Raw genomic sequence first — 27908 nt, 5'->3', positions numbered from 1 at the left:
AAAAAAGCTACTATCTGCCGTGTAGCACCATTTTGAGAATTAGTTTATCATACTCTTTTTCTCCATGAGAACTAGAAAGAGAAGGACTGTTACTAGGTTTAATGGGACCAGAGTAAAAACTGAGTGCTGATTAAAAGAAGTTAATGGGTCAGTACTGCAAGGAGTTTGGGGCAAATGTTGGCACAAGTCTGCTGTGTGCATGAGGGAAGTATGTTCCAAGAAGGCAAGGCAGGTAGAATAGAGAGGTTTGTGTGGTATTCATCCTATAATTTGAGTTCCCTCAAGTTCTCCATTTATCTGGGATCCTTCTTCTATTTATTTGTTTTTTAAAAAATTTAAACTTCTTATTCTTAGGACTTAAGGAAACATATTGCCTTCCCCCAAGAAGTGCTTGCATTCTCATAGTTATTGATTTTCATCTCATTTTGATTTCTTGCTTAGGGTTTCTTTTTTTATGGTCATCTTATCACTGTTTCTTAGTTTTGCCATAGTTTCCTGTGGTTATTTTGGCCAAAACATGGTTAGAGGCCTTTGTATGTATTCCTTAAGGCATTGTTGCTATGAGTCCTGTACTATGTGACAGGTTTCATTAGAAAGTTGGAATAACCTAATCTGTAAACTAATGCTGTTACATTACAGAGAAATGAAATTTAATATTGATTTCAGACAACAGTGAAGTAGCAATGGTTAAAGGGAAATATTATGAGTGACTTAGGGGTCCTTATGTGCAAGGACTATATTTTTTCACTGTGGTATCTCAGCCTGGTACCTGGCACATATTCTTAGTGAGTGAGTGAAGATTGCTGCTCTTAAGTTTAATTGACTGTGCCTTTTCACCCAATCCTACTGGTCATTTTCTTCCTTAGTGTCTGCTTTTCAAATCAGTGTCCCTTCTCTCCTGTCTTATTTTCCCTGGGTCCTCTTTTCGGGACTTCATCCCATTTTAGGTAGGCCGAGTAGAACTAGTTAACCTGTTTACTAACCTCTCAGTGATGTTGCCTTTCACATGATTATATACAAGGTTAGCCCACCTTTGCCTCAGCTTCTTGACACTAGACAGAAACAAAAGATCCAGGGAAATTGCCTCAAAAAAAAAAGAGCAGTTTCCTTCTGGAGATAAAATCTGTTACTAACTCTGGAATGCTACAGTTGTTTTAGTCATATCTTTTTGCCTTGCGATTCATTCAGGAAACCAGTGTTATGTAAATAAGGTATAGTTACTGTCTTCAAGAAGTTTACTGTCTAAAAAAGAAAGCGCACTAAAGTAAATTAGGGAAGTGAATTATGCTGTGGCAAGGGTAAAAATGAAGATATGGAAAGGGTATAGGACATAGTTGAGGGTTACCTGAACTTCCAGGGGCAGGAGGTGGGACAGTGTTTAGGTAACAGGGAAGGAGGCAACATCTGAACTACATCTTGAGAATGAGCACAGTTATCCTGATGATACTGTAGTTAGTAGCCATGTGTATGCTGTCTAACGCACGAGTGTTGGTGTAAAGAAAGGCTCACAGGCAAGAAGTGGTTCCTCATGCCTGCATTATGAAGTGTGAGGCAGGAGGTGTTGGGAGATAAGGCTGAAGGGTATTCAGGGGCCAACTTGTAGAGGAGCTTATATCATGTATCACTGGTATCTGTCCATTGATCAGGTAATAGAGAGCTACTGGAGGGTTTTAAGAAAGGGAGTGCCAGAGGCAAATCGTCTACTCTCCAGTCTCTTTGGAATTTTGCGAGGTCCTAGAGAGGAATGCTTCTACCTTTCTGAAACCTAAAGCCTAATGAAGGAGGCCCAAGATAGAATGGTAGGGTGACAATACAGAAGCTGTCTTATACCTTAGAGGATGCTTTCTCACCCTTATCTGAGTAAATATAAGTCTTTTCTATCTAGGGAAAAAATTATATATATATATTAAATTATATAATATATATAATTATATAATATTATANTTAAATAACACCAGTCTGCCAGCAATGTGTTTCAAATTTTACTTACCACAATTGTTAACTGTGATGAATTGCATAAAATACAAACTTTGCTACTGTCTCTTCAGTCTACAAAACAAAATAAATTTCAAAAACTACATAAATAACTGATACACATCAAAGACCAGTGACCAGTCACATCATTTCATTCAGGCTATTGGTGATTGTTCACTGCACATCTGTTGCTCAGTTCATGCACAGACAGCAGAGTGTATAGTGTGTCGCTTCCTTGTGTCTCAGTGATAAAGCTATGTGCTATTTTACACAAATGAATAATCAAAAGATGTAATTGACCAGCAAAGATGAGAGTACAGCAAAATAAAGGAATGGTGACAACAGAGGACTTAAAATTGAATTGAATATAAATGCAATTATAGATGTAATAGCTGATCCTGGGACATGGCTGCCATTTGAGAGACTCTAGATGTTGCAGCCAGAGGAACATAGTGAAGGTTAACTTTTTGACATAAATGAGAAAAGGGTTGTGATGAATATGACGGAGATGTCCCAGAGGAGGTAACACCAGGAAAAAGCTTCACAGTAGAAGAACTTTTGGAGCTATTTCATGACATTGAAAGTACAAAGGATAAAATGTTCAATGTTGATCCAGACTTGGAAAAGAATATGACAATATGCCAAAGCATAGAAAATATGCTTGCTCAGTATGGTGATTTATACAAGAAGGCCAGCACTATTTCTACTCTATAAATTTTTTCAAAGAAATGACACTTTTTCAATGTTTGTAATGTTTTAAATTACATTGTACTCTAAATATGAGTTTAACATTTTTTCATTTCCCTACACAATTGTAACTGGCAGAATTTTTTAACATTTTCACAAAAAATTTTAAAAGTCACAGAACATTTGTAGTTTTCCCCATTATAATATTGCTTTGCATGGTTTCAGCTTGGATGATCAGTTTTATGGTCTTGTGGTACCATGCCAAGTGAGGATAGCCTATATATAAATGGTACCACTATTTTCCTTATGGATAAACATTTTATTTATGTATCCAAAATCTTAATTACTTGGGCCAAGTTCAGGTATATAAATTGAAATTTGTTTCTTTCCCATCTCTTAATATTTCTGATTTTGATTCTACTGTATCTACCGAATTTATTATTTAATCTGTTTTAAAACAGAGTTTGTTAATTTTCTTATTGGCATTCTTTAAGGAAGGTGTTCACATCGGTTTTCTTTTCAATGTATTCATCGGAGAAAAATTGTATGTTGTTATTTACTGGACTTTTTTGTTATTATTCCTATGTAAGTATAGAAAACAGTGACTCAAATAATATTTTCAAAAGACTATCCTATAAACTAATTTTTAAAAATAAAATGCTAGGTCCCTAGACTGTAGCTATGCCAAAATTTAAATGTAGGCATTTTTCCCAGGAACTTATTCCCTTTGCTTTTAAAAACTTTATAGACTAATGTTTAAGTAGAAAATAAGTAAGGAGTATAGTCACAGATATAGGAAATAAATGGAGGCCTTTCTACAATAGTGGTGCTAACTCCAGTATATTATAGAGATGTAATAATATCACATTAAAACATAGCAAAGACATTCTTTGTCCTACTTATTTACCTTTCATTTTAAGATTAAAAGAATTGAGATGTCATATTAGATATTTAGAATTAGAATCTATTTTGGGGGTGCCTGGGTGGCTCAATCGGTTGTGTCCAACTCTTGATTTGGGCTCAGGTCATGATCTCAGGGTCCTGAGATGGAGCTCTGCATCAGGCTCCTTGCTCAGCAGGGAGTCTGCTTGACATTTACTCCTCCTAAACACACACCCTCTCTGTCTGTTTCTCTCTCTAATAAATAAGTGTTAAAAAAAATTAGAATCTATTTTCTACTCAAGTAACTCAAATCCATTCAAGTCTTTACATCAGTTCATTCATTAATCCAAGTCTCCTCATTGATTAATTAATGGGCACTTTCTGTGAGCCAGGCACTCTTCTAAGCACTGAGGATACCACATTGAATAAAATAAAGAACTTCAGTTTAAAATCTGTAAGGAACTTATATGCCATCTCTTACTCTACCACTAAAGTCTGATTTATAATTATCTTTCACTGTACTATAAAAGTCTCCAACCTGACCCATTCTCTTCCATTTTACACATCTCAGTCTCTATTGTGTATCATATGCCTGAATCTGTTTTTTCTTTGATATATACAGCAATCTTACTTAAATTCTTCCTATGCCTCTAAGCCCAAATTGACTCATAAATATGCTTTTGCTTTTCATTCAATGAAAGCTAAATTCAAAAAAAAAAGAAAGTAGTGATTTTCTTATAGAACCAAGTAACCACAGAATGTTAACAATAAAAAGTAATTCAGCCCCTCCCCCCTGCTAAGTACCTGAATTTTTCTTTCTTTCCTTCTGAAAAAGTAGTTTAATCTAATTAAAAAAAGGATTTGACTGACCTGACTTGTTTTATTTAGGCAAAACTCTTTATTCCAAGTAACTTCATTGGCTACTGGCCAGACTTCATATTGGTCTCTGTTAGATCAAGTGTCGTGTCCTATGGCTAACGTGGAGTAGGAGTGAGTTCATAAAGAAAAGATCATGACTGTTGCTGCCCCCTTATTAGACTCTCTGGATGTGGAACGATCCCTTCAAAGGAAATTGTAGGTGCAGACGATACCATGTTTAACATGTCTAGTTCACCATTATAAAGTGTTTCAGATGAAGTAAATTAAAGAAATCGTACTGCCACTGCATTCTGCTTCATCATGGCCTGAGGGAGGGAAGAAACTGGTTGGAAAAACATATGGTAGCCAAAGAAAGGGAAACATGTGGTTAGACTCAAGTATTCGCAGAAATAAGTAAATAAATAAACATATACTTTAATAAAAAAAAAAGGAAAAGGAAATAGGCTTATGACAGAGGTTTCTCTACCTGTGCACCTGTTACCCAGGCTCCTTTTTGCTCATCTTCCTGACACTTCTCAGGAGCTTCTTAGCTCCCACTGTCCTAGAGCTGCTGTCCCATCCTAGGGAGCCCCCATCACTGCCTTAATGCTGAAGACATTTCTTATGTTCTATTATAAAAGTGAAGAAACTTAGGATAATATTTTTACTTGGGGAATCTCACCTAACACTTGGACAACTGAGAACAGTATGTCTCATATTTTGTAATTAGGCTGATATTTAGCTATCTTAGAAAAAGTATAAACTCAGAGCAAAATTGAGTTAAAACATTGGGCCTATTAGATGCTGTTGGTAAATGAGTAATTTTAATAACACCATGTTTATGAAATATGTAATATGTAATTCCTTTGGTTGCTTTGTCTTGGTGATCTGTAATTAACGTTTGTGTATATTGATGAGAATCAGTCTGTATTTGACAACTACATGCATATAGATTAAGTAGAAGGGCAGGATACTCAATTCTTGATAAATCTGTCAAACTGATAATGATTCCACCTTGCTACCTGTATCACTTTGGTCAAATCATTTAATTCTCAGAACTCTTCTTGCCTGTGAAAATGGGGGAAATGCCTGCTTTGTAGTATTGCCATCGAATTAACGGAGGTATCTGGTGGTGGCTGGTACAACATCTGGCACATAGTAGCTCAATGAAGTTCCTTTCTTTCTTTTCCCCCTCTTTTTTCCCTCCTTTCTCATGACCACTTCTCTGTTCTCTAATAGTCTAAACACAAAAGGACCAAGCTCCCACACAACAGGCCTTTTTCTCTGCCCTCTTGTTTTTTCCTTTTGTTACTTCACTGTGACTAATACACTTACGATAATATAGAGATAACACAAAAATCTGTTTCCAAGCTTTTCTTAATTTTCCGGTCTTTTCTCTGGTTCCCAAGAGACCTGTTCACTTCAGCATTTTGTTGTTGCTTTCAGTTTAACATCTCAGAAGCTGTTTAAATCACTTCCTTATTTTTCAAATAGGCACCTCTTCTAATTTCCTCATTGTCTAGCCAAAGCATTACTTCCTTCTCTAATTCATTAATGCAAATTGATTAATCCTGAATGACTCTTTAATGCCATTGTTCTATATCCTGAAATTCTAAAACCTTATCTTCAGTTTGCAGTACATTAATTTGAAGTTTTTGATATTTGTAAGCTCAAAATTATTTCAGTTTTTGAGTTAGAATTTGTTTAAAATCCTACGAGGTTCTCTCCTTTTTTTAGATTTATTTATTTATTTGAGAGAGAGAGAGTGAGTGCACACACATACACACACACACATGCTTGAGGGAGAGGGGAGGAGGGAGAAAAGAAGACTCCCCGCTGAATGCAGAGCCCTATGCATGGCTCCATCTCAAGACCCTGAAATCATGACCTGAGCCAAAACCAAGAGTCAGTTGCTTAACCGACTAAGCCACACAGGCACCCAGAAGTCCTATGAGGTTCCTAAGAAAAGGAACTTTTTCTTGTTTTTTTGTATATATCAAAACCTAATAAACAGTAGGTTGATTTACTGATTGTTGATTAGAGCTATACATAAACTCTAAAGTGTCCCTTTATTTCTTTCTTCCTTCCTGTTCTTTTGTTTGGCTTCCTTCATTTTGCTCACAGATCTTTCTAGAACAAAAAGGATATTATCTATTTTATATCTTTGGGTCTTAGTAATGGAGATTAAAAATTTGATTTTGGTTCTATTATATGGAAAAAGAATATTTTGATACTAATTTTTAGCTCTATAAAACCCTTTTTTTCATAGGACCCATGAGCAGCCTTTTTGATTTTTCTTAGGTCATTCATGGAGTGTGATGACAATGATTTGGATTAGAGAAACTGCCCGATTATAGTCCAGTTTTTCAGTAATTACAAATAGATTATGTCTGAGGGCATTTTGCTTCAGCATTAGTAAACTAAAACCAACTTGATAGAGCCCGCTTTTGGGCTTTGCGCTAGGCATGGAGACTGCTTAGGATTCTCTCTCTCCCTCTCCCTCCAACTCCCCCCGCTTCTAAATAAATAAATAAATAAAAAATAAACTAAAATCAACTTTTAAAAAGCTTGAGTAAAATTTAACAGATCAATTTCTGGATGCCAGCTTTATATAAACGATGCTGTTTTTTATTCTCTATTCAATACTATGCTACCATTTTTGTTGATAGTAACAAATAATTCAAATATTCATATTAAAAAGATGAATAAGAAATAAATTTAAGAATTAAATATGCATTGGATGAGGAAACCAAAAGTTGGGATAAAAAAACAAATTAGAACTTTGTCCAATTTTTGGTTTGTATGAGCTTACTGTTCATAGCCTGTCTTCACCTTAACCTTACAGGGACTCAAAGGCTATCCAGGGCCCCCAGGACTCCGAGGTGAACCAGTAAGTACTTCATTTATAAAACTTGTATCTTCTTCAGTAGAAAAGATACACAGTAGTGAACTCTATTGAGGGATCCTTTTCCCCAACTTATTAAGATTTTCTTCTCAATGATTTTTGCTCTATTTAATGCAGGACAGACTTTTTCAATTGATCATGTTACAGGTTTGTTTGTTTGTTTTTCCCCCCCGAATCCCTGACTGACTTAAACTGTCTAACATGTTCCAGAACAGGAGTTCTTAAACTTTTGAGGTTCATAAGCCCCTTTGAGAATATTATAAATGATATGAACACTTTCCCCAGAAAACACACTTATTCATGCACATGCATGCACACATGTACACATACACACATTCGATTTATTTTTATTTTTTTGTTTTTATTTTTTCTTCATACATTTGATTTTTTTTTTTTTTTAGATTTTATTTATTTATTTGAGAGAGAGAGAGAGGGTGGGCAAGAGTTCGCTCGCACTTTTGCGCACACACATACAAGTGGGGGGCGGGGTAGAGGGAGAAGCAGGCCCCCGCTGAGCAGGAAGCCCAATGTAGGGCTTGATCACAGGACCGTGGGATCATGACCTGAGCCGAAGGCAGACGGTTAACCAGGCAGATACTTAACTGACTGAGCCACCCAGGTACCCCACACATTTGATTTTTTATACAGTTTCGGGAATTTGCCTATTTACAAAAGCCAATTCACAGCTGTTAGTTTCCTGACCTTTACATAAGGGAATATAAATAAATTTTAATAAAAATCCAAATTAGAAGAGCACATATGTTATTGCCCATTATACACATACACACATATTTAAAAGTCAGAATAGTTTGGGAGCTATTTAGTTTTTAATGATGTTATTCCTTCTCTCTCCCACCAGAAAATAATATATTATATGTCATAGGAAAAAAATAAAGCCACATTTCTTGTTTTCAATACAGTGTGTACTAGGTCAGTATAAATAAAGCAGTGAAAAGGGTATGAGATTAGAAACTTTCTAGGGTGATGGATACCATTACTGGAGATTCAGCAAAGAGCCTCAGGAAACCCTAAAGAGAGCTCCAGAAAGAAATGTGATAGAATGTCCCTGAGGGAAAGATATAAATGAAATAAAGCTAATTTTCTCTTTCATTCATGTTAAGTGGGACAGTACACTCTGTTCAGTCCCTGAGGCACAATTTTTCAAGATTACTAATTACTAGATATGGCAAGTAAAGTAATATATGTATCTGTAACAAGTGCCATCTTGGTTTCTTGAAGATCAAACAAGTGCTGAAAAGCGTTTATGGGAAAAAAGTCAGAAGGGCAGGAAGGATTAGTTCCCTGGGGAGAAAAAAAATCTCTAGAAAACTGCTTTGATACAAATGTATGGGTTCTAATAAAGAAAACCTAATATTTCACAAGTAAATGAAGAATTGACCATGTTAATACTAACAAGTGTTCTCACAACTGCTCTATAACCTAGTTCTTAGTATACTTGTTCCTGTTCTGAGAGTGTTATGCATTTTAGAAGAGTCTAAAATCAGTTTTAAAGGTTGGAAAATGTATTTTGGAGCAGTTATGGCTTTCCATTCTATTTATTTCCAGAAGAAAGGGAAAATTGGTGATAACTAAATCATTTTGCATTTTAACTGTGAACACACTGTGGATATTAAGAGGAGCATAACTAATTTGCTGGGAGACATTCACTTCTGGAAAATTTGTAAATATCTATAAATTGGTCAACAAACACTTGGAAAATACTTTTATCATCTATGCAAGTTCTAGTAATAAGAGCTGTCATTTACTGAGTTCTTATTAATTGCTAAACTACCTACTATTAACTATAACTTCTAGTAGTATAATTATTGAATATTTCCATATGTTAACTAATTTAATGCACAGCAATGCTAAGAATTGTTGCAGTTTCTCCCACTTTTAAATATATTTCTACACATTGTTCTGTTTTCTCCACACAATAATCCTGTGACCTAGATGTTATTATTATACGTTACTAATACTACTTGGTAGCAGTGCTGGGATTCTCAACGAAGTGTGATTGTCTCAGAACGTGTGCTTTTAATGCTTGGTGTTAGACATAGGATTGGGGCAGGTTTCCTATTCCTAATTTCTCCAGAGTCTAGAGATAAAACTTTGTGTCTAAATTGCTCCATTCAATCTATAGGTTTAAGTGGGCCAAATTTTTTTGTTTTTAACCATTTTTAAGTGCATAGTGAATTTTAAGTTGTAGTGTTTACTTTGAGTTTCTTTTGAGCTTCTATGGTTGTCACAGTGATTTTAGGGTGTGGTTGGCTTAGACATGTTTATGCCATATAAGACTGCTGAAGGCCTACTTGTTTACTCTGTTTACTGCCATTCCAGGATAGCAGAATTTAGCCATCCAGCGAAATTCTTTTGTGTATTTCTCTTTGCAGCTGGAATGTGTTAGATCTCTACATGTTGCCTTAACACCCTCTATGAAATTCCATTCAAAATCAGATTCCCTTTATGTCTTAAAACAGATTGCTTTTTAATAGAGCTCAATTAATCTAATTTGGCTAGGAGAGGAATGAAAGTGATGGTGGTTGGCCTTAGCCAAACAGTGACCTACAGAATAAAAACAGCCCTTTTAATTTGTTTCACCCCTTTCTATTGGCCTACCCAAATATAAGGTTTTGTGAATGTCTGGATATAGGCCTGTGTATTTTAGAATTGGATGAGGAGTAAGGAAGCAGTTGTAAATAGACAGGAGCAAATCTCATAATTAGAGGGTTTTCCCTAGAATACTATTGGAAGTTATGTACACTTCAGAACTATACCAGGGAAGCAGCCTTGGATGATGGTCGCTGGAATTAAACATGCTGATTCATATCCTGGCTTCCCACATACTAGCTAAGTGCTTTCCCCTGGTGACAGACACTATATGTCTCATTTTTTTAATCTGTAAAATAGGGATAATGACACCTACGTTATAGGGTTTAGGCAGATTAAATAAGATAATACATATAAAATACTTGAAATAGTGCCTGGCATATGATAGGTGCTAAACGAATGTTATTATGGGAATATAATATATATTGTACATCATTTTAATAAGGTAATATTTAGTACAGAAATATGGTTTCTGGAATTCATAGGATACATCTCTCCATATGTAGATAAGAATTTTATTCTGTACTTCTCAGAAAGCCGCTGTTTTATTTACATTCTGTTAAATTGTCCTTTGTCATATTTATATATATGGATGAAATGTCTATATGTATATATACATATATAATGCATATGTATGTGTGTGTGCATGACATGACAACTTTTGTCAGATTGTCTGAGTTCATATCCAGGCTCTGCTACTTACTCACTGTGGCATCTTAGGCAAGTTTCATAACTTCTCTGTATCTTACTTTCTTCATATGTAGAATAGAGAAAATAGTATCTGTCTCACAGATGTAAAGTTGATGTAATGTGCTTGGCATAGTGAGTGGCCCATAAAAAGGGCTCAGTAAATGGTAATTGGTGGAAGAAGGGGAGAGGAGGGAGAGAAAAGAGAAGAGAACAAAACTGAGAGAGATTCTGAGAAAAGTGGAAATAAATATATATTAGGAGCCTACATGTCTAATAAAATGGGAGGGCAAAAATGTTCATCTATGATCCTCCATTTGCCTTTTCCTTCGGCTATTCTTTCTATAGATTTTCCAAAATTTTAGGGGTTTTATAGTGTTTCTGTACTTAACCTGAAGGTAACACTCTTCTGTGTGCTTCAGAGCAGAAGGGCAAAGGGCTAGTGTCTTTTATCTCTCTTACAAACAATAAGAAGGAAATGAATTTTAATATAATATGCTTTAATAATAATAAATAAGTAATCCATGAAATTTACCATTTACCATTGCCATCACCATCCAAGGTTAAGTAAAAGCAGTTCAACATACATTCTTTTGGCTTTTCCTTGGTTTGAGAATTATTTAATAGACCTAGACTCTGGATTAACTAATGAATGAATGAATAATTTATCAATGAAAGAAAGTAAAGAAAAAGTGGAGGTATTTCTTCTCACTTGACTCCCCCCAGGTTCTGTAGCAAGTTTCCTTTCTTATGCCTTTGAGTCTCCATGTATCAGCCTTTCTTCAGCAAACCTTGTTTTAAAATTAAAAATACAAAGTTGTCTATTTTTTATTTCAGGGAATTCCAGGATTCATTGGTAATATTGGTTCACGTGGTTACCCTGGCAGGCAGGTGAGGTAACTATATTTACACTTCTCCTTTTATGTTCCTTTTCATTAATGCATTATTGTTCTGATTTTCAGAGTTAATGTTTGAATAATAATTGGTTTATTTCTATTAAATAATGAATTACTCATGGCAAAATAATTTCAAAATAAAAATTGTAAAAATCCTTAAGAAATGTTATGATAGAAAGTTTTGTTTAAAATGGTAGTGGGGTTTTTAAACATGTGTGATGTGATACAGCGGAAATTTCAAAATTAAAATATCCAAGGGTCTAATAAGATTTTAAAAATAATCCTGCTACTGATTTTACAATACTGCCACTCACTATAATGAAGTAATGGTAAGAGTTAAGACTGTATAACAAGCATCGTTTTTTAGTAGCAGAGTTATAAAAACTTGAGACACAGTTAGGCAGTGCTGTGTATACCACTACTGAATACTTTTATCTGAAATGAATTCAAGTCTTTTTATACAGTTTTGAAAATTCATTTTAAACATTTCATGTTTATTTTCCTCTCATTTATAATTTTATCTCTTTCATATAAACTTATAATAGAACAAATTTTCTTTCTGAGGTTTTCATGAATTGAAGACTTACTCTTCAAATTAATTATTCATTTAGCATACTAGAAAACCATAGTTATAATATCTTTTTTATTATGAGGGAAATTGGGGCGCCTGGGTGGCTCAGTCGCTAAGCTTCTGCCTTCGGCTCAGGTCATGATCCCAGGGTCCTGGGATTGAGCCCCGCATCAGGCTCCTCTGCTGGGAGCCTGCTTCTTCCTCTCCCACTCCCCCTGCTTGTGTTCCCTCTCTTGCTGGCTGTCTCTCTCTCTCTGTCAAATAAATAATAAAATCTTAAAAAAAAAAAAAAAAACAAAAACAGAATGAGGGATTTGAAAATGCCAAAAAGTAACCTGTATTTAACAAAATTTCATATTTTGGGCCTTTAAAAATACATGGAGAGTATTGTATATTAGAGTCTTACCACCAAGTGATGATTTCTGTTATCTGAAACATACGTAAATACTCAAGCATATGGACATTGATCTGAAGTTAAAAATGCCTTGATTTTTTTTAAATTATGGGAATATATTTTAGATAATTTAATTAGAAATGTTTTAAAAGAGCATGGTTTTCTAATGAGAAATAATTTAATTAGAATTTATTTTTTGTATGTTATAATGTGTATTAATTTACCTTATTTAAGTATCTAAAATATATTTTTGTATAAATTATATATAGTGCCTCTTTTGGTTCTGAAATTCTAAAACTCCTTGAACATATATAGTCTTGATTAAGTATACCTAGTTCTGAATTTTATACTTGTGAAAATGATACCTCTTTATATGTCCATTTTATTTTATTTATCAACAATGCTTTCAAAATACTGTAGAAAAATAATGATGTCTTTTGTTCACACTAGGGTTTAGCTGGACCAGAAGGTAATCCAGGTCCTAAAGGTGTACGAGTAAGTAAGCATTTTTATCATTTTGTAAAGCACGCTTGCATAAAAGTCGAATGAAGTATATAAAATAGGTGTCAGTTTCATACTTCCATAGGAACTTAGAACGTAATTCCAGGTTAGCCTGAGAAAAGACGTACATTTGTTTCATAGATACTTTCACTGTTAATGGCCACAGAAAGCAGTCTTACAGTAATAGGTTTTACCTCATTCTTTTCTCTTATTTTCTGGCTCCTAGCATAATGTCTGCTATGTTAGAATGGACTCTATCAACATTTGTAGTATAATTTATATGTGAACATATATAGACCTAAGAAATCATGATAAAAATTATGAATAGGCAAAAAATATTCATATTAATTTCAAGGCTGAGATAATATGATACAAAAACTACCTGGAGTAAAAAAAAAAAAAAAAAAAAACCCTGCAAAGAAGGAAATAAGCTTATCATATCAAGAATATACCATTGCACGTCAAACCACTAAAGAGTTTAGTTACTTTTGGGGCACCTGGGTGGCTCAGTCGGTTAAGTGTCTGCCCTCAGCTGGGGTCATGATCTCAGGGTCCTTAGGATTGAGTCCCATGTCAGGGCTCCCTACTCAGCGGGGAGTCTGCTTCTCCCTCTCCCTCTGCTCCTCCCCCTGCTTGTGCTCTGTCTCTCTCTTTCTCTCTCTCTCTCAAATAAATAAATGAAATCTTTTAAAAAAATAATTTAGTCACTTTTAATTATTAAGGGAGTGAAAAAAAATTACTGTGAAAGCTTACGTAATACGCTACAAATTAAAATCAAAGCCAGTCAAGGAAAAATTAGGAAAAATAAACTGGAATTTTTGTTTTTAAAATTCTCTATTTTTAATAGCAAGTTATTTTCTAGAATCTACATCTATGCCTTATATTATCTAAAATACCCTTTTGAGGGGTGCTTGGGTGGCTCAGTCAGTTAAGCATCCAACTCTTGATTTCGGCTGAGGTCATGATCCCAGGATGGTGAGATGGAGCCCCCTGTCAGTCTCCTTGCTGGGCGTGGAGTCTGCTTAAAATTCTCTCTCTTCTTTTCCCTCTGCCCCCTTCCCCCTCTCTCTCTCCCCCTTAAAAAATATAAATAAAAAATAAAATATCTTTTTCAAATAAAACAAAGTATTTAAACAGTATGATGCTTTAAATTTTTAAAATTCCTAAATAATACTTTCATATGTATTTTTTCTTTTATTTTGCCCTCAGTCGTGTGAAGTAATATTACAGATGAGAAAATAGCAAGCTAAGGAATTTACACAAGTTGGCAAAGTCATAGCTGGCCAAAGAACCAAAGTCTTCTCACCTTTAGCTATGTATTCTTTCCTCTATCCTGTATTGTCTCTACCCTTGTAGTAAGTGAAAATATAATGGAGAAAAGTCATGTATTTTTTTTTATTAGAAACTGTACCAAAAGCATGTATTGACTTGGATCTGGGAAGTAGAGAATAGTGGTCAAGAACCTGAACTTTGGAGTTAGACAAGCCTGCTTTTTTTCCCCTTATTTTAAAAATCTTATTAGATAATGATAGTGAAACTTACCTTTAAGGTAGTTATGATAACTCCCTGAGCTTAACATTCTTAAACCATAGTGTCTAGCATATAGAATGCATTTTCTATGCAGACTCGATCATTTTATTGGAATTTGGGAGTCTTTTCTGTGCATGAACTCATAACTCCAAGACATGTTATTTGGTATCATGCAGTTTTCTCTTACTATATTTTCTCATCTTGCTTCAGTGATTCCCAGAACTTCTCTAAATTCTTCTTTATACCACTATATTATACATCCTTTTGCACTGTATTATACATCCTTTTGTTGCTTTTTTCCCACTTATATGGAAACTATCGTCTAGGTTGTAACCCTTTTTAAGTTGTAGTTTTAGGATTTGACAGCCAGCTTCATAAAAGCATTTTTTAAAAATTAACAAATATAATTTATTTTCTGATTGATTTAATTGATTTGATTCTTTAATTTTCCTTTGGGAATACAGGAGGATTCAGGAAGCCTATTTCTTTAGGCTTGGCATTCATAGAGGGTCTCAAATGTAGACTTTTATGTTAACTTCAAATCCACATTTGATTAAAAAGACAAAAGCACCCTAACAGGTTTATAAGATGTTTTTCATTTAATTTGTGTCCTATTACTGAACTGTACCACATGCTATACACTGTAAATTAATATTTTTATAAATCATGTTGATAAATGATCTTTTGAATGGCAACATTATTTGATTCCATCTTTTGGTGTTATGATATTACTTTTATTTTTTTTAAGATTTTATTTATTTGAGAGAGAGGGTGTGCAAGCACGAGCAGGGCAGGGAGGTACAAAGAGAGAAGCAGAAGCAGACTCCCTGCTGAGTGCGGAGCTGGATGCTCCTCGCTCCCAGGACCCCAGGATCGCGAGCTGAGCCGTAGGCAGTCGCTTAACCGACTGAGCCACCCAGGTGCCCCGATATTACTTTTATGTCAAATGTATATTTTGTTACCCTCTTTTGGCATTTCTTTGTGTAATGATATGCTCGGTGCCTCAACGAGTAGAAGTGTGTAAGGCCTCTCGTGACTTTTTCGTGGCCCTGCTGGTGACACAGAATTGCCTCTAACTGGATATACAACCTTCAATCTAAAATGAAAAGCATATATGTTATTATTTTTTTAATCTTCTTTGCTTCATTACACACTAAACTCTAGTTTGGGGGTAGTGTCTTGAGAATGACCACAACCCTATGCGATTTCTTAGTAGGTGCCGCTGGCATTTTATTTCTGTTAGCATCAGCATAATTACTAAGAAGCCTTTATGAAACACCTACGTAATTACTCATTGAAATCTTTAATTGTAAAATGTTTTTGCACCCTTTTCAGGCTATGTTGAGTAGAGGTCTAACTTTCTCCTGAGTTCTCAGTTGATTACTCAGTTCAGTGATAAGTGTACACCAGTTAGGGTGTCTATTCCTTTCATTATAAGCAAAAATTCAGTTGTATATATTAAAACAGAAGTCTTTTTAAACTTGAGGCTACTTGTAGCTGGTGATTCTGAAAATATGTATAGCATGTCATCATAATCCTAAATGTTTTGGTATCAGGAATGTTTTTGGATGCTTCATTTTATAAGAAAGTTTTCACATCCTGCACATGCTTGGCTTTTAAGCAAACTATAGATGCTTTACTTATTAAAGTTAAGTAGAAGGAAACTAATTTTCTCTTTTTAAAAAAATTTTGCTTGTTCATACGTACTGTAGAACATAGGGAATTTTAAAGGTGTGTTTCATTGTCAAAGAAAAGTGCTGCTCTTACTATGGCAACACCCAACTAGCTTTCACTCTCAGAGATTAAGTCCCTCCCAAGGTTCTTATTCCAGGCAAAACAGAAATGATTCCTGAGATATTTACTTAAAAACATTGTAAAATCTACATAACATAAAAATTTCGACTTTATCCTTTTTTAAGAGTACAGTTTGGTGGTCTTAGTTTGGGCTCTATGGTTGAAGTATTATATATAGACTGGGTGGTTTAAATGACAAACATTTGTATCTCACACTTCTGAATTCTGAAAAGTTCAAGATCAAGGCACCAGCAGATCCAGTATCTGTGATGACCTACTTCATGGGCTGTAGACAGTTGCCTTCTCACTGTATCCTCACATAGCTGAGATAGCATTCACCTCTAATCCCATTCATGAGGGCTCTATCCTCATGAGCTAATTGCTTCCCAAAGGGCCTACCCTGGAGTACCACCACATTGGGACTATGCTTCAACATATGCATTCAGTCCGTAGCAGGAGGCACGAAGTACATTCACATTGTTGAATTACCCCCGTCCACCTGCAGAACTTTTTCATCTTCCCAGACTGAAACACCATACCCTTTAAACAGTAACTCCTCATTCTTGCTTCCTCCCAACTTCAGGCAACAATTCTACTTTCTGTCTCTATGTTTTGACTACTCTAGGCACTTTATTTAAGTGGGATCATACAATATCTATCCTTTATGATTGGCTTATTTCTCGTAGCATGATTGTCTTCAGGATTTATCCACGTTGTAGCATGTGTCAGAATTTCGTTCCCTTTTAAGTCTGAATAATATTCCATTACATGTGTATACCATATTTTGTTTATCCATTCATCTGTTAAACATCTGGGTTGCTTCTCCTTTTGGCTATTGTGAATAATGCCATTCTGTTTCTACAAATGACATTTACTTTTTAAGAAAATCTGAATTCTTTCCTACATTCATTGTTTCTTGTCTCAGATATATTCTATATCCTGTCAATAGATTAATGTTTTAGAAATACAGCCTAACCTTAGGGCACTACCACAATCCCCTAAAGGCAGTAGCTTCCAGTTGTCTAAAATATAAAGTCTAAAATTCTTAGCTTGAAATTTAAAGGTCTCCTTAATCTAGTCTCCATACTCTCATACATTTTATCTTTTAAATTGTTGAAGAGATTATTATTTGCCACAGAGATATAACAAGTAAGTTAGGGTACAGTACATTGCATTGTTATTTATGTGTACCCCTTGTTGTCAGACCAGTTGGAATCTTCTTTAGGATACAATGGATCTTTGCTCTTCTCCAAAGCATTTACAGGTATAATGTTATCCGTTTACCATTTGCAAGCACTTCCTGAAGTTCTCTGTTTCCACTTCCTATAATTGTTCTGCCTGGAGTTTCCTTTCTCCATCCTCTGCTTGTCAGGATTTTATCTACCCTGTATGCCTATCTCAAGTGCCAGTCTCTTTTGAAGATTTTTTTTTTTTATTGCCTTTACCTCCTGCCACATTGGAATGAATTTCTTCTTCCTCTGTACTAAGCATCTTTTGAGATTTCCATTCTGCCTTACATTTTAGTTAATTATATATATATTTCCCCACTATAAAATTTAACAAAGAAAAAGATTTGGTCTTGATTTTCATTGATCACTGTGTCTTATGTTCCCTACCTTTTTGTTTTTAATGAAAATATTGATCTGTAACTTCTGGAAGGAAAGGGATAAAGCAAGGGGAAGTTCTTTAGTCTGTTAAGCCTTGAAGTTTCATATTATTATGAAAAAATTTATGATCTCTATTTAGAATTACTTGCAGGGTAAGTATTCAAATGAAATAATATAAAAATTATTTGCTTACTTTAAGGGTTTTATTGGCTCTCCTGGAGAAGTAGGGCAACTGGGACCTGAAGGAGAAAGAGTAAGTCCATTTCCTTAAAATATTATTTCTAAAGTAATATGCTTATGATAGTATGACAGAGGTTATAAGCTCACATATCAGGCAGGTAATCTTATGGAGTGAAGCGAACCAGCTTTAAGAAAAATCACCTACCAGAAATATAATTAGATGCTCTAGAATTTTACTGAATTTTGTTTTAAGGAAGTAAGGATACAAATATATATGGTTAGCTATTTTAAATTCAATTTTTAAAAAACACAAATTGAAATATTAAAATATCTAATTATGAAAACTGCATTTTTTAATTCATTAATCTTTAAGCATAAACTCTTGACAGGTCTTATATTTTATAGTATAACATACAGTAAATAATTCAGCCTCAGAATATATATTTTTTGTTTAATTTCATAATGGAAGATAGCTGTTCACAAATGTAGGAATGAGACAGCTACTGTGAATAAAGGTACTTGTGAATAAAGATACAATCTTTGCAAAATGGTTGTTATCTTAAAACAGTTAATCAAGATAGGTACAGAGTTCTGGCATTCCAACTTCATCATGTCTGGTTTTCAGTGTTGTTTGCAATTCGTTGGTTTCTATTTGTATTCCTTCATTTTACTGTCAGAATTCATTGAAAAAATAGAATTGAACAGTATTAGGTTTGAAAATAGAGTTATATTCAGAATTTAGCATCCAACACTATTATTGCAGGTATGCTGAAGCCAGAGTTTTCATTTCTGGACACTGATTTTTGCAAGTGAAAGTAAACCAGATTATTCTTTGCTGGATGAATTTTTCAAGTATATAGATTGAGTGAATTGTATCACATTTTTCTTGTAATCACTTGTGAATTTCCTGACAGAGAAGAAATATTTAGAGTTTAAATGTGCTGTAGTGACAATCAAAACGTCCAGTCTTCTTTGATGAGATGAAGTGAAGATTTTTCCCTTGATGAATATATAAGTCATTTCTTTCACTTGCAGAAATATCTTCCGTGTGATCCCACAACTGAGCTACTTAATTGCCATGTGATACAGCAGACTTGCAGATCATGTTTCCAATCTATTATGCAAAGAATTGAACTGCTTCTCATTGACCAAAGGAGTATATACAGTTTACATCGTTATTACTCTGCTGCTCCTGATATAATACTTTCTTGACCTTATTTCTTGTTAATGATGTAATAAATAAAACAAAATTATATGTCCTTGCAAAATGTTATCATCTTGGATTTAAGGATCCCATCACTGATCATCATTAGGCACACTGCCTGTAATCGTGCTCACTAGTTTTGACCAGTCTACATGAAAATATTAAGACCTGTCTCAAATCATAAATGTAAGACCATTTTGTGTTATTATGGCTGTCATGGATAACATGTCCTAATATTATTTGGCTGCTTCAAAATTTTCATTGAGAACTATGAATAATATAGCTAACTGGGTGTTGTTATTATGTTATAAAATGTGTACATGTAGAGAAGAAAGAAGAAGCGTAGAGAAGAGCAAACAAAGAGTATAATGCGAATGACTCCTGAAAACAAATAGAAAAATCCTCCCCGGGAGTCAGTAATATACATATGTGTGTATATGACAAAGTGCTTATATAATTTTATCTGTATTATCCTTATGTTTCCTTCTGAGATTTAGTGGAGCTACTAAAGTTATAAAAAATAACTACCTTATTTTTTGAAAAAAGGTTGTCTATATTATGTAAAGATGTATAAAGTCTTAATGAAATGAATCCTATTGCTCATCCATACTCTTTTGATAAGATATTAGATGAGTATTTATCAAACACTATTGAATTGAAAGTGGATGGATTACTTCAACTAATGGTATCTTCTGACTTACTGTATGTACTGCAAATCCCAAACTACATAGTTCTGGCAGATTTCTTAGTCTCTAAGGCTTCTATGATTCTAAGTCTCAAGGTGATTATATCAGTGAGTATATTTTAGACTGCAAGTATCAGAAAACCCGAACTCAAACTGGCTTAGAAATGAGAAAATTTTTAATAATGATGGTAATGATAATAGCAAACAGTATACTGAATGGTTATATGCAAGTCACTATGCAGATACTTTCTATGAATTAACTACTTTAATGCTCACAAAACCCAGTGAGATAGGTCCTGTTATTATTATTGTCACTGTAGATGAAAAAAATGAGGCATACAGAGAGAAAGACTTGTCTAAGACTATATACAGGTAATAAGAATGGAGCCAGTATTTGAACACGAATCTTTGGCTCCAATGCTTGAGTGTTTAAGTATTATGCCCTACTGCTTCCTACATGACCAGAAATCTGTAGATTACGTGGGATCGAGGCACAATACGCTCTTTAGCACAGTGATATAGTTTCTCTGCCTTGACTTGCCTAATGCTGGCTTTACACTAAGGCAGGTTTCCCATACAGTTGCAGAATTGCCAGTGCTAGGGCTAAATGTGCGTTTATGTCCAGCCAGAGAGAGAGGGAGACAGAGATGAGGTAATTGTCCCTTAGGTTTTGGAAAAGTAAGATCTTCCTGTTTATCTGGTTGTGCCAGCTTTGGTTGTGTGCCTACCTCTGGACAAATAACTATCACTAGAGGAATGTCAGGATCCCATTTGGAAGCACAGATAGGGTGCATTCCAGAATAAAATCAGGATGCTGCTATGAAGAAGAAAAGGAGACACTTCTTTTATTATTATATTATTATATGTGTATATATGTATACATTATTATATATGAATGTTATTATATTCAATTAATATATTGAAGCTTTTCTGAATGTCATACCAGTTTAAAGAACAATTCATTTTTCTCTTCATCATACTTCATTAATTGATGTTTGAGAAAAAAAAGATATGTAATATCTAACTCATTCATTTATTCAACAAATGTTTATTTTTGACTTTTATATATCCTAGGGTGTTCCTGGTATCCGGGGAAAGAGGGGTCTTAAGGGAAGACAGGTAATTCAACTTTTGTTTTTTGAGGTTCAGTTCAGAGAAATATAATCTAATTGTGTACATATTTCTCACCTATACAAATATAAATGTACTTGTTCTTATTGTCCACAATCTTTCTCATTCAACAGAATTTAATTTTTGCTACCATAACAGTCTATCAAATAATACCGAGATTGTGAAGGAAATTTTAGATTAAAAAAAATGAAATTTAATGCTCCTAACTCATTTAATAGACCAGTGGAAAGGACCTTTATCCCTATGACAAGGAGCTAAAATGTCATAGAAAATACATGAGCAGTTTAAAACACTAATGATAGCCCTATTCCCCCTCCTGTTTTACAGGTTTTAGAAACGCTTGCTTCGACATTAGCTCAGAAACTAGTTCACTACAGCTTCTTATATTTTCAGATTTAAAAAATCAAGGAAAGTGAATTTTGCCAGATAATATAATAATTTCAGAGATGGGTGGAAATTTTGACATCATCCAATGCCCCCATCCCTTAACCAATGAGAAAACTGTGGTTCAGGGAAGCATCCTCCTGTTATCCTGGCTGAGTTAGTATAGCTGCCTAGCCACCTCCTTGTCCTTGCGTTGTCTTTACTACTGTCCACAGGTATTTATTAGGGCAACACTTTTTGTGCTACACTGTGGTTTCTAGTCTATGAGGAAGGTAATTGTGTTTTTCATAACAGCTTTTCTAAAATTTTGGTGTAGATAAATAAAATCGTGATGATAATTGTAAAAAATTACAAACCTCATCAGAATATTCATATCCTTTTAAAGCATTTTATCCTTGCATGTTGCAGTATTTCTTGAAGGTAGATTAGAATAGGTATTAATGTCACCATTATAAAGGTGAGGAGAATGAGTCTCAGTGATGTTTAGAGACATGCTCAGAATCCCACAGATAATGGTGGTAAAATCAAGAATTGATCTCTGCTCCCTTGACTATAAATCTAGGATCCTTTTCCTTACTGCCTCAGTATTTCTGCTCTCTGCTACTCACATTGCTTACAAGAGCATGATTAATGTTTTCATGACATTTGGCCAAAATGTGATAAAATTATTTTAAAATTTCACTTTAAAAATTTCAGTTTATTAAGATAATCTTACCAAATTGTCAAGAAATTAAAAATAAGCCAACCATTTTGTTTTCTTACATTTATATTCAACTTTAAAGCCAATGTAGCATTTCTTTTTTTTAATAATTTTTTTTATTATATTATGTTAGGCACCATTCAGTACACCCCTAGTTTTTGATGTAAAGTTCCATGATTCATTACTGCGTATAACACCCAGTGCACCATGCAATACGTGCCCTCCTTAATACCCATCACCAGCCTATCCCATTCCTCCACCCCCCCCGAAGCCCTCAGTTTGTTTCCCAGAGTCCAAATAATCTAGCATTTCTAACCGCAGAAACTGTCACCATCACCACCTACATTTTTAATTCTTAAGCACTTTGATAAATATTTTACACTGTCTTATATTTAATTTGTGATTCTAAGTCTCAAGGTGTCTCTCATTTAATTACATGGTCTAATATTGCAAAACGTTGTTACTTCTTTTTGTTTAAGCCCTCATACACACACCCCAATAAAAATACCTCTCTAATTATCATGTACAAATAGCAAATCTAAATATGTAGATGTGGGCTGTCTCAAAATTGACAGTAGGTGAAATTTATCTTCTTTATTCTTGTCTTCTCCATTCTTCATCTTAATTTTTTCCATCCTCCTCTTTTCAAAGTGTGGTGACAATAAAAGAATGAGTACAATTATTTATGGTATTATATAGATTATTTGTATTGCTTCAACTGTTACCTTACCCATTAGTAATTATATTTTTAGTTTAAGACAAAATAAGTAATCTGCAATGGTGGAATTTTAGGCATTGTTGAAAAAATTGAGTATTTTCCCAAAGCCCCTGTGATATATCACTTATGTAGCTACCAACTTCATTTAATAATATGGCTGGTTTTATATAGATATTAACTTAATCTTGGAAATGTATAGGTAATTTCCAGCTTCCTGCTCATGAACTCAAATTATCCATGGAAATTTATAGATAACTTCTGGTTTTTTACTCTCTAATTATAAAATTATCCGGCAGATGCTATTGAATTCAAAAGAGGAGTTCAAGAAAATTGTGGAAAAGTAATGAATAGAATGATTACTGGGTTGATTACACTGTTCTTTACATTACAAAATTTGTAAAGTTTTATTGCTTTAAAAACATATGACCTCCTCACAGATTTAGATCCTTAGGAAAATTATATTTGAAAAACATATGTATCTCATTTTTCCTAAATAGTGTTTATAGTAGAAAATCTGTCTGGTGCTGTAATATGTCATGTATGCTATATGTACTTTTGTTTTTACCACAAAATGATTTGGCTATGTTTATGAGGAAATCACAGTACTTAAATTAAAGTAAGATACAGTTACAGCCACAAGTCAAGTTATGCCAAGGCTAACCTCAGACATTGTTCTAGAATAGTATCTTATGTGTAAATGCTCCCCTATGTTCTGTTTATTATAAGTAAAATTGTCTTCAAATAGCTTTGACGTTAAGTAAGGGCAAACATATTAGCATGGGATATTATGCTTTATGGAATACCTGTATTTCAATGTAGATGATTAAAATTCCATGAGAAGAATGGTTACTCATTATTGTTTTAATAACAGTAAGATGAAGTATCCACTCTCTGATGTAGAAAATATTAGGTGTGTGGAATACAAATTTGACCATTTTTTCTTGGCAATTGATTCAATTATGTATAGTATTTGTTATTATGTCTGAAGTAGATATTCAAATACAGAGGCATAACTAAAGCACACCAGCCTACCATAAAGAAGAGAGCAGAAACCTATATATCTGAGAAATGTAACAGAAACCTTGGAAATACTGAAATCTAAAAATTCTTGTATCTAAGAAACTTGTGGCTATGCATATGTCAAAGACAGTTACTTCCAATTTTCAGCTGACTTCAAAGTTTTTTAGAAGTGTGGGTTCATGCTTGATTAGGGTACTGCTATGTGGATCTCATGTTATTTCATTTACTATCATTAGTATGAATGGCATTAGATGTACTCTATTATAATTATCACTCCCCTTTTATTAATCTGATTATTCTTTCTGTATTTAAATTATCCCATTTCCTCAAATTTTAGGTAGATAGAAGCATGCATCTCGAGAACATAGAATATGATTCAGTTTGAAGTAATTTTTATAACGTAATTTGTAGAAAACCAATAATTCTTTTTGGATAACTCCTTAATTTTTATGTAATATTTTACACAGGTTTTTAAAGTCTCTGAAATTAAGTCTAGAAGCTGGTAAAATAAATTACTTCGCTTTCTGTATTAGGTATGACATGAAACACTTTGACAGTCAAAATAGACATAGAAAACCTCCAATATCCAAATTCAGGCCTTTCTAAATATTAATCAAGATGAACTTCTTTGCAGTATTGAGTCGGTTTCTAATCTGTGTACTAAAGCTGTGTGTTTGATATGTAGTTTACCAAAATATTAATCTCTCTCTTTCCCTATATATAGACATCATACGCTATGTACAGATAGTACAGAAACATAGAGGAGTAGTACAAATCCTGTCCAAATTGTTCAGTGAGTTAATAACATTACTAAGCTTAGGCTCTGAAAATTGTTGCTATCAATCATATGCTCCTACTGCTGGCCAAATCATCACTTATTTTCCTAATAAACACTAAGCATGGAATTAAGTTGCTGTGAACCAACTTCCTTAGTGATTTCTGTATTTTTTTAAATAAAATGATAGGCTTACAAGTAAGAGATATCTTCTCCTAGATGGTATAAATATCATATGAACTCTTTTGAAAATGGAAACATTTCAAAATAGCATATTATTTTGGTTGTTCAAGAGTTATTTAGTATTTAGCCTCACACTGCTATTTTTAAATTTAACGTTTGGGTTAAAAGTTATTTCATTTTAAATCTTACTTCCCAGAAAGCTTTCCCCCAAAATAAAACATTGTATTTATTCAGTGTTCACAGATTGATTTGATATTTATAACACAATGTGTTTTTATTTTTTCAACCAGGAAAAGTAAGAAAACTGGTTTTGTTGGAAATTTGGTATATTTTAGGGTCAGAGTACATAAAAGCAGTTATATTAACAATTTTATTTGTTCTTTGGTCTTATGTAGTTGGCATTTGAGAAGTTTTTTTCTTCCCTGTACTATTAGCTATTTTTGATTTCAAGATTGTAGGATAAGGTATTTACTAATAATCCTTACAATTATTTTTAAAGACCTCATGTAATCAGTTGCTTATTAGTTAATATTTGTGTACTCATGCTTTTGGGTATGGAGATATTATAGTTCTTACCTCTTTCTTTCCTCCCCTCTTTCACTCCCTACATATTACAAATGGATCAAAATCCTTACTGTCAGTTAATATTAGAGGACAGCCATGGGGCTCTAAATGCTATCCGTCCATTCTTTCTCCTGTCTCTGGATATAGCTTGAATTTATCTTAAGTTCGTTCTGAAGAGATCTCTGAAAAAAACAAGGTAGTAGACAATCTTTATTGGTCAGGACTCTTAAATACCATAGAACTACCATTCTGTTTTATATGTTTTACTGTCTTTATTTTAAAAACTTCTTGGAACATATCTGATGAGCCAGATTCTTTAAAAGTGTAAGTCATCCACTGATTTATAATAGAAAAGAAGAATGCTATGAAAAAAGAGAGAGAGAAGGCAGGGAAAGATTTCATATATATTTGTTAACATCAGTTTTATACGTATTACCTAATTGTAAGCCACTTCTTTTTTAATGCAAAGTTTTCAAACTTCATTCTGTAGTGCCATGGTCAGGAAGTTCTATAGTTGCTTTAAAAAAACAAAACAAAAACCAAAAAACCCAGCATTTTACGTCGCTCCCGTACTGATTTAATCAGTAGTCTCTTTGTTGTATTAAGCTGGTTATGCAAATTTATATGACTCCACAGATATAAAATATTTAGGCCAGAACTGACTTGTCGGGATTGAAGATAAACATGAAATTGGAGCTGGAGGAATTTACTCTCAACAATGCCTAGAAAACTGTTGTCAAAATATAGAGGGTTTTTTTTAAATTTTTTATTATGTTATGTTAGTCCCCATACAGTACGTGAGGCTTTTGAAGGAGTTTTTCAGACCTGATAGGAGTAGATTATAAGTAATCAAATCATATTTCATTGAAGTTTGACAAAGAAAAAGTATATTCAGTTTTCTTCTGATGCAAATCAAAATATTATAGCCTTAGAATGGCAGACAAAATAACACCCTTAAGGCACCTGGACTTCAGAGATGTTTACTTTTCTAACTATAGAAAGGAGTATCTCTTCCTCTTTTCTCATACATCTTTCTGTTAGAAGAGTCTATTTAAAGTAAACTGTATTTTGGCTTCTAACTCCGGTGTTAGAATTTCAGAATATAAAATCCTTCTGTTAGACATCTGTTATTAGTTTCTATCCTTAGCCCAAGACAGTCTTAAATACATATTGCACAACAGTGTCTCAGATGCATACATTTTATCAAGAATTTGGAGACTGTTTTCTTTGTTCAAAGAAAAGTTTGTAGTTAATTTTATTATAGAGAAAGTACTACTGTTGCTAGAGCATTCTGAAAAAAAGTTATTTCTCTTTAAGTGATTCTGTCTCTTTCAGAAAAACTATTTTCTAATTTTTACTTACTGGTTGTAGTCTGTAGTGACTATATTTTGCTTACCTACAGCTTGACAAGATGTATGGAAGAGGCCAGGACTTTGAACTAAACCTACCTTCTAGGTTGGGATAAATAGAGAAGAGAGACACCCAGTGAACTATAGCTGATAATTTGGGGGAAGTCCAGACAGAGCATGATTTCATAGAGATATAACACAAACAGGTGGAAATTCAGGCAGGCAGTTATTTTCAGGGCAGATAGCATAAGAGAAAATTCAGAGATTTGTAGGTTATCAAAGTCAGGGATGTGAGTACAAATATGGCCATAAGACTTGGGTTGAGTTCAGGGACTGTATTCCCTGTGTGGAAAAATGGCAAGAATAAAGTTGGGGCCCTTATGATTGAGGGATAGAACATGTATACCAAAAGTGCTTCGTGGACACAAGAATAAGGCAGATTGCAATTCTCACAACTGGAGTACAAGATGGTAACCAGTCTTTAAGAACAAAGCAGGAATTTGAATCTAAGAACTAAGGCCCAGAGCATAACTAGGTAAACAGTAAGGTCTCTGAGAATTGGGCTAGAACTCCTTAAAGTCTTACCTAAGTTTAAAATTATTTTCAAAAAATAAAAAAATTTTAAAAAATAAAATAAAATTAGTTTCAACCGACAGGAAAATGATTGACCCTTGAAGTATGGATCAAATTGTCCTACCTGTGAGGAAAAGAAAGGGGAAGAGACTGAATGAATCTTCACAGAGTACTTCACCCTCTAGCCTTTTCCTATAGTAATAGTACTTTATTTTTGAAGGATTTAAAAATATCACAATTTTGTGGCAATATGTATTCATGTGTGAAAGGTGTAGAAGTAACTTCCAGGTTTTATTTTAGTGTTTCTGATCCTAGACAAGTTAGTCTGATCTTCTTTTCATTGCCTAATGTTAGAGAAAGTTGAATTCCTGTTTTTGTTGGTAATGCCTATTTAGTGTATATCTTTTATGATAATTCTTATTTATCTCTATTTTAGATTGAATATGTTGTTTCAAACCATTGTTCACTGAAAAGAGCAAAGTATGTTCATAGTTAACTGTGGCCTTTAACAGAAAAATTTTGTATTGCTTTTATTTTTTAAAATTC

General features: G+C 33.9%; 1 protein-coding gene across 2 annotated transcripts in view; it reads left to right on the top strand.

The window, feature by feature from the left end:
• The window catches only part of COL24A1 (collagen type XXIV alpha 1 chain), a 380233-nt gene that overhangs the window by 69516 nt on the left and 282809 nt on the right, over window positions 1-27908 (top strand). For both annotated transcript variants that reach the window (XM_034653815.1, XM_034653814.1), the window contains exons 10-14: window positions 7247-7291; window positions 11441-11494; window positions 12915-12959; window positions 18096-18149; window positions 21040-21084. In XM_034653815.1, the coding sequence (XP_034509706.1) occupies window positions 7247-7291; window positions 11441-11494; window positions 12915-12959; window positions 18096-18149; window positions 21040-21084 (243 nt within the window). The remainder of the gene's footprint in view (window positions 1-7246; window positions 7292-11440; window positions 11495-12914; window positions 12960-18095; window positions 18150-21039; window positions 21085-27908) is intronic.

Source organism: Ailuropoda melanoleuca, chromosome 2 (genome assembly GCF_002007445.2).
Source record: "Ailuropoda melanoleuca isolate Jingjing chromosome 2, ASM200744v2, whole genome shotgun sequence".
Lineage (NCBI taxonomy): Eukaryota > Metazoa > Chordata > Mammalia > Carnivora > Ursidae > Ailuropoda > Ailuropoda melanoleuca.
Note: the sequence above shows the minus strand (reverse complement) of the source record. Positions and strands in the feature narration are given on the sequence as shown.